At 44.8% G+C, this 7651-nt stretch overlaps 1 protein-coding gene across 1 annotated transcript in view; it reads left to right on the top strand.

The window, feature by feature from the left end:
- Window positions 1-197: 197 nt before the first annotated feature.
- Window positions 198-7651, top strand: part of CLMN (calmin (calponin-like, transmembrane)) — a 98073-nt gene continuing 90619 nt past the window's right edge. The window contains exon 1 of the mRNA XM_015416339.1: window positions 198-279. Within this exon, the coding sequence (XP_015271825.1) occupies window positions 198-279 (82 nt within the window). The remainder of the gene's footprint in view (window positions 280-7651) is intronic.

Genomic DNA, 7651 nt, shown 5'->3' with positions numbered 1-7651 from the left:
CCCTCTCTGCTTCACTCCTGGGCCAGCAGTTCCTCCCCCCCTTGCTCGCCGAGTGCTCTCTCCTCCGCCTCGTTTGCTCCCTTCCCCGTGTGCGCGAGTGAGTGGGGCGCTGGAGGTGAGGGGGGAGCGTCGAAGAGCCCCCCGCCTTTGGCAGCAGCCGTGGTCTCACCATCCCCACCGCTGCCTGCTGCTGCTCCATGGCTGGGCACGAATGGGACTGGTTTCAGCGGGAGGAGCTGATCGGGCAGATTAGCGACATCCGAGTTCAAAACCTCCAAGGTAAAACATTAAAAAAAATCCCCTCCCTTCCCCTTCTCCCCCTCTCTCCTTGTGCATGTTTGCATAGATGTATGTGTGCGCGTGCGTCTGGATCCGAGCGCGTCCCCCTCCAGATGGATTCGATTTGGGGGACTTTAAACTCCCGGTCCTTGCTTCCTTCCCCCCCCCCCCCCTCCAATTCCGCCTGTGCATTGTGCACGGTTTCCTTCTTATCTTGTGGGTTTGGAGGACCCCCCCCCCCGCCTCTGGCATTTTAAATGTATGGATGAGAGTATACATGCTTGTGTTAGGAATATGGTGTGTGGGGGGGTAATGCAGGGAAACTAGATGTGGTTGTGTTACCCCCCCCCCCGCGCTTTGAGATTGGGGAATTTATGAAGGCCGAATATTCTTTTAAAATATCAGATGACTTAAAATAGCTTTCTGCTGTCGCTTAGTACTTGCAGAAGGAACTGGGCATCAGAAGGAGAAACGTGTGTTTTGTGTGTGTGGAGGAGTTAAGTTTTAGAAAAGTATGATCAATCAACAGTGGCTGGGTGCTTAAAACAGGAGATAAAACTTCCCCAAAGTGATGTAGTGGGGGAGAAGATGGGTCATAGTTGACTGGTGGGCAGGTGACCAGTTTCAAGAGATCCTGTTGGCTGCAACTTCTGCTTTGTAAACTTAAAAACACATTAAAGGATGATCATAATTCTTGGAAAAACTAACAAGCAGACTGTGCAAGACTTAATCCCACCCACTCTGGCTACAAGTGGACTTTCAAGGTGTCTGCTGTGATTTTTAGAGATTATCTTGGCAGGCATGCTTCTCTTCCTCCCATCCAAATCCAGTCATAATCGTTGGTAGTTTCGCCAAAGGAAGGAAACATGCCAGGTAGATAGGTGAATACAGATAGCAGGAGGCAAGGAAAGTTTTAGAGATGTTGTAATAATTTGTTCCTACCTTTAGTGATTGCTTCCGCCCTAAGGTCATGTTTGATGAAGAAACGATTCCAAAGAAACTTGTTCCAAACAAACAGAAAAGTCCATGGAAGAATAAAAAACTTTACTGTGTATAACCAGCCAGACATCACCACAATCTGTGTCTTGGAGAAGGGTTTGAAGCTGAATTTACAGTGCCTTGATAACTTTAAAAAGCCCCCTTTATCAATTTTGTAACTTTCAAATAACGGGATCCCAGTTTATGTCCCAGTTAACCAGCGTGAAATAGTGGTTAAAGTAATCTAGGAGCCCTGGGTTCAAATGACCACTCTGCCATGGGAGTTCCTTGGGTGCCCGTGGGCCAGATATGCATACTTTCAGCCTACATCAAAGGGTTGACGTGAGGATAAAATGGCGGGGGGGGGTCATGTATGTATGTTATGTGCTGTCAAGTCACCTCTGATTTATAGCAACCGTATGAATGAAATGACCTCCAAAACATCCTATCGTTAATGGCCTTGCTCAGGTGTCAGATCTTGCAAACTGAGGGCCGTGGCTTCCTTGATTGAGTCAGTCCATCTCATGTTGGGTCTTCCTCTTTTCCTGCTTCCTTCAACTTTTCCTAGCACGATTGTCTTTTCCAGTGATTCTTGTCTTCTCATGATGTGAAAAGTACAATAGCCTCAGTTTAGTCATTTTAACTTCTAGAGAGAATTGAGGTTTGATTTGATCTAGAACCCACTTATTTATCTTTTTGGTGATCCATGGTATCCATAACACTCTTTTCTTCCTGTCAGCTTTCTTCACTATCCAACTTTCACACCCATACGTAGTAATGCAGAGTACCATATAACAACCTCTGTCCACTGTTCAGAAGGTCATGTCTTGTAGTCACCACCCTATTCCAAGTCGGGACATGTAGAGATGGCCTCTAAGAGGGTCTTCGTTTGGGGAGGTTCATGTTGGAGATCTCCATGAGAGGCTCTTAGTTGTTCTTCTAGATGGCATATGTTCTGGAATGTTTGCAATGAACAAGGGCACTTTTTGGCAGCATTAGCAGTTGCTGAGGAAACAGTTATCATGCACTGATTCGATACTACCCATGTGGTGGGGAAAAAGAGAGTTTGGGACAATGTAATAGGTTTTCAAGGGTCTGTCCTGTGGATGTTCAAGGTTTTCTGCTCATCATCCCTGGACTCAGAAATTTTGAATGCCACCATGCTGTTGTTCTTTGGTTGGATCTGAAGGTGCCCTTCTATAGTTGGCATGGTAGAATGCAACTTAATGTTGGTGGAGGGAGGGATAAGTCTTTTGGATTTCTGCACTCCCACTGCAGACCCGTGAGCCTTCATTGCCAGTGCTGTTCACAGGTGTCCCCTGACAACCAGAGCAGAATTTCAGTGGGCTGCTCCAGGAAATGGGGAAGCCCTGTTCTGTGAGCATTACTCAGTTTACAGTTGTTTGGTTCCAACCCCTTGTCAAGATGAAGGACTTTCAAGATGTGAAACCCACACTAATTCCTGGCAATTCATAGTTTATTGTTTCTAAAAAATGTGACATGATTTTTCTCTTTGGGATGAAAGGGAACCTAGGCAAAGGCCTTTGATCTCCCAAGAGTTTTTGAACTCTTCATTTCTCCTTGACTGGTTAATTTCTTAGAAGAGAAAACAAAAAAGAAGCAGGAGTAAGCTCAGATCTGACATTATTCCATGACAGAACTTGGATCTTTTGTGTGTGTGTGTGTGTGTGTGTGAAAGAGAGAGAGAGAGAGAAAGAGCGCCAGCTTGCGAGCGTGGAAGTCATGGTGACTTCTAGTGACCCTTGGTGGGGCCAGGATGTTTCAGAGAGTTGGCTTGATAATCAGCCTCTGCGTCCCGGCCCTGGTGTTCCTTGGAGGTCTCCCTTCCAAGTACTTGCCAGGGTCGGCCCTGCTTAGCTTCCAAGATCTGATGAGATCAGGCTTGACTGGGCTATCCAGGTCAGGGCTTTTGTAAATGGATCTTGATTGCATTGTATATCTGTTTGGGGCTTCTGTGGATTAAGTGAACCTAGAAATTCAGCATTTTCTCTCTGTTCACAGTGACAGCATGATTTCAGCTGCTTGTGACCTACAGGCGTCATCATAATCTTTGTCTTCACACTGCTGCATACTGTTCCAGTTAACATTTGCCTCCATATACACATCCCTGAGAAGATGTTCCGTGAGTTAACAGAGCTAGTGGAATTTCAGTCACTTGGGTTGCAATCCAGAGCATACCTATTTGGGAGTAAGGGTCAGTCAGGCATACTTTTGGGGTAGATATGCGTAGAATTGGCTTGATAGTTCAGTCATGTTTGGCTTTCAGGTGATGTTGTCCAGTTGTTTTAATGGAACTAACTCACTGTCGTATTGATCTGCTTCAGTTTAATGAGATTTATATAACAAGAATTCTGCAAATGTCAGATGTCACCTTGAGGCCTAGTTGCCAAAGTAAGGTAGGAGAGGGCATGGCCAAAAAGTAAATTGAGAGGAACAGAACTGGGCCTAGCCATCAGTGGGACGGGCACATGACGTTGATGGCCTAGGATAAAATAACCACAGAATAAGTTGTTCTTATTAGTTATGAATCATTTGGCTGTAAACTTTGAGCAAGGCTCAGCTGGCTCCGATTAACCTGCTGTTTGGAGCCAAGAACCCAGGATTGTTGCAAATGTAAAATAGAAAATGTGTATTTGTACTTGTAGCCCATGGCTACTAACATCTTCACAAAAATAAGTCCTACCACTTATCGATCATTTATATTCTGCTCCTCTAGAACCTTTCTGAGGTGAATTGTTAACCTTAAATAGATGATGGTTGAGTAGAGTTGCCAACCTCCAGGTGGTTACTGGAAGTCTCCTGGGATTATGATTGAAGCAACAGAGATCAGTTCACCTGGAGAAAATGGCTGCTTTGGAAGGTGAAGTCCCACTCCTCCCTAAATCCTTCCATCTTCAGGCTCTACCCCCAAAACCTTGAGGTATTTCCCAACCTGGAGCTTACCACACTGTGGTTGAGTATGCCTATTTGGGACTGGAATGAACTTTTCTGAACAATTAGTAGCTTTCTTAGGAGGGGCTGATCATGTCAGAGTGCTAGAGCATTTGTGTTGGATTCTCCAGAAAGACAGGGAGAGGCCATAACTCAGTGGTTGAGCATCTTCCTGGCATGTAGAAAGTCCCAGGTTCAATCCCCAGTATCTTCAGTTAGGAGCGTCAGGTACAGTAGGTGAAAGGCCTGTGCCTGAGACCCTAGAGAGCGGCTGAGTGTCAGAATAGCCAATACTGACCTTTATGGACCAGTGGTCTGATTTGGTATAAGGCAGCTTTGTATGTTCAATGATGCTAATAGGTTGCAGCTTGATTCTAGCAGTGTCACCCCTAAAAGAGGGTTGACGTTGGTTGGATCAGACACAAAGGTGTGTCATGTATCTGGAGAACAAATCTCACCAAGTGACTCTGCAAGAATTACAGCAGTCTATCTGAATGCAGTTTGGCTCACAATCTGATGGAAATAGGTGCTACTGCAGAATTAATCAAGGCAGAGATGACACATTTGTTGTTTCTAGCTACTCCTGATGGGCTAAATGAGAAATGAAACGATTCCATTATCGGTTGGTACAGAGGAAATATTTCCAGCAAGTTATGTTTGCACATTGAGCCTGACTTGGCAGGGGTTCTGCCAACCGAAGTTAACGAAAGAAGAACAGCTTTCTGTGCGGGGACGGGAAAACAATTTATTTAATGTACCATCCCAATCATTTTAATCAACACTTGATGTTAAACTGAAGCATAGCTGTATTAAAATAATAGGTTTGGGATTACATGTCATTTTCATTAGGCATCCGCTGCAAATGCTTTTAGTACAGCTTACAGAACGTGCTCAAAAAAACAAAACAACCTCCTGCACTTGATGGGAAGTGATCTGATTTCTCTTATATAACATACCTTCCACCATTTTGCAGAGGAAAAGAGGTAGACTTGTTCTGTTTTGATTAGCTGCAATCCTAAACACACTTGCTAGGGCATAAATTCCCTTGAACTCCAAGGCACTGTAGGGGTTCATGGCATATGATCTTGGGGCTTTAGCGTACCAATGATCCAGTCTGTTCTATACCAAAAAGCCCAGTGCACATTCATTCTTGCATACCATGTATTTATAGCATACTTTAAAAGACAATATTTGCACAGTATTTAAAAAGCTAACATGTAATAGCGATCTTGAAGCTGCGGTGGCTCAAGTGGTTAAGATGCTGAACTGCAGGCTGTGGAAGGTCAGTAGTCCAGCAGTTCGAGACCCGGGTGCCGCAAGACGGAGTGAGCTCCCGTCTCTAGTTCCAGCTCCTGCCAACCTAGCAGTTCGAAAGCAAGAAATTGCAAGTAGATAAATAGGTACCACTTCGGTGGGAAGGTAACAGCGTTCCGTGCGCCTTGGTGTTTAGGCATGCCGGCCACATGACCACGGAAACGTCTTCAGACAGCGCTGGCTCTTCGGCTTTGAAACGGAGATGAGCACCGCAACCCTAGAGTTGGATTCGACTGGCTTTCGAGCAAGGGAACCTTTACCTTTTAATAGCGATCTTGAGTGATTTAGGCTGCATTTACCAAGTGAACTTGTTGTAGTTGTTTTCAAGAAATTCTGGGAACTATAATTTTATGAGGGCTAAGAAGGTTTTTTTTAACATTCTCAATTTTAATGAATTTTACAAAGATACTGACATTTTAAAAAAATATTGTATGCGTAGTAGGCTGTGTGTATGTTAAAAATAAATTCTAAGAAGCAAGGGCCATTCAATTTTATAACATGGATGATATTCAGGTGTGTGTTATTATTCTAAGTGTTATTAATGTTTTAATATGTGGTCTATTTTTTTTAATCATACACACATAGGTCACAGCAATATCATTGCCTCTTTGTGTTTGTATTTGTATGCGTGTGTGTACATGTGTATGTGCTTGTGAGCCTGGAAGTATGGTGACTTCTGGTGACCCCTAGTGGTGCTAGGATATTTTCAGAGAGGTTGCCTACCTCTGTCTCCTGGCCTTGGTATTCCTTGGAGGTCTCACTTCCAAGTACTTGCCAGGGTCGGCCCTGTCTTAGCTTCCAAGCTCTGACAAGATCAGGCTTGCCTGGGCTATCCAGGTCAGGGCACCCTGCCATGTCTTGGAAATGACTGGTGATTTGCACTGTCCTTATCTACCATATCTTTCTGCAGCCTTCCACTTTTTAAAATCAAACCTGAATTTTTTTTTTGCACTAAAGTTTCTTTTTCCAGCATAAATTACCAGCCAATCTCTCTTTCACTTTTTACAGCTTCTTTTTACAGCTTCTCAGATTATTAATCAGTACTATCTGTGGTGTCAATGACTACTAGCTATGGTTACTAAAAGGAACCTCCGTACACAAAGGCAGCAAACCTCTGAATGCCAGGAGGCAGCATCAGGGGAAAGCCTTGGCTTCTATGCCCTGTTAGTTGCTCTCCAGGACATCTGGTTGGCCACTGTGTGAATTAGTGTGCTGGACTAGATGGACCACAGCAGTGGAAACCAGATGAATGACCAATAGAATCATAGTGTTGGAAGGGACCTCCAGGGTCATTTAGTCCAACCCCATGCACAATGCAGGAAATTCACGAATACCTCTTCCTCCACACCTGCAGTGACTGCTGTTCCACGCCCAGAAGATGACAAAAAACCTTCAGGATCTCCAGCCAAATTGGCCTGGAGAAAAATGGCTTCTTGACCCCAAAGTGGTGATCAGCATTTCCCTGGGCGTGTAAGAAAGGGCCACAAGAACTAAGCACTGATGCAACCCTTCCTGCCCTCCCACTCATTATCTGCTTAAATAAAATGACAAATGAAATTTAGTAGAAGTCACTACCACAAGATTTTATGATGTTCACAGGCTTAAAGTAAAGGTAAAGGTTCCCTTGCTCGAAAGCCAGTCGAATCCGACTCTAGGGTTGCGGTGCTCATCTCCGTTTCAAAGCCGAAGAGCCAGTGCTGTCCGAAGACATTTCCATGGTCATGTGGCCGGCATGACTAAACACCGAGGTGCACGGAATGCTGTTACCTTCCCACTGAAGTGGTACCTATTTATCTACTTGCAATTTCTTGCTTTCGAACTGCTAGGTTGGCAGGCTTAGATGGAATTAAAATGGGGTTGGATAGATTTATGGATGATAGGTCTACCATCGACTAGTACCTATGATATCCTAATGGTTCAGAAGCCAAATGCCTCCAGTTGTCAAATGCTGGGAGCAGTCATCAGGTCAGGGTTGTTATCTGCTTGCTGGCTCTTCCTGGACTGTGGACTGGACTCTAGGATAGTTAGGTGGATAGGGTACTGGTTGGAGAACCGCACTCAGAGAGTAGTTGTCAGTGGCATTTCATCTGAATGGAGGGAGGTGTCCAGTGGGGTGCCGCAGGGCTCA

The sequence above is a fragment of the Gekko japonicus genome, unplaced genomic scaffold (genome assembly GCF_001447785.1).
Source record: "Gekko japonicus isolate JY-2015 unplaced genomic scaffold, Gekko_japonicus_V1.1 scaffold917, whole genome shotgun sequence".
In the NCBI taxonomy this organism is placed as follows: domain Eukaryota; kingdom Metazoa; phylum Chordata; class Lepidosauria; order Squamata; family Gekkonidae; genus Gekko; species Gekko japonicus.
This window is presented reverse-complemented; position numbering and strand designations above follow the sequence as displayed.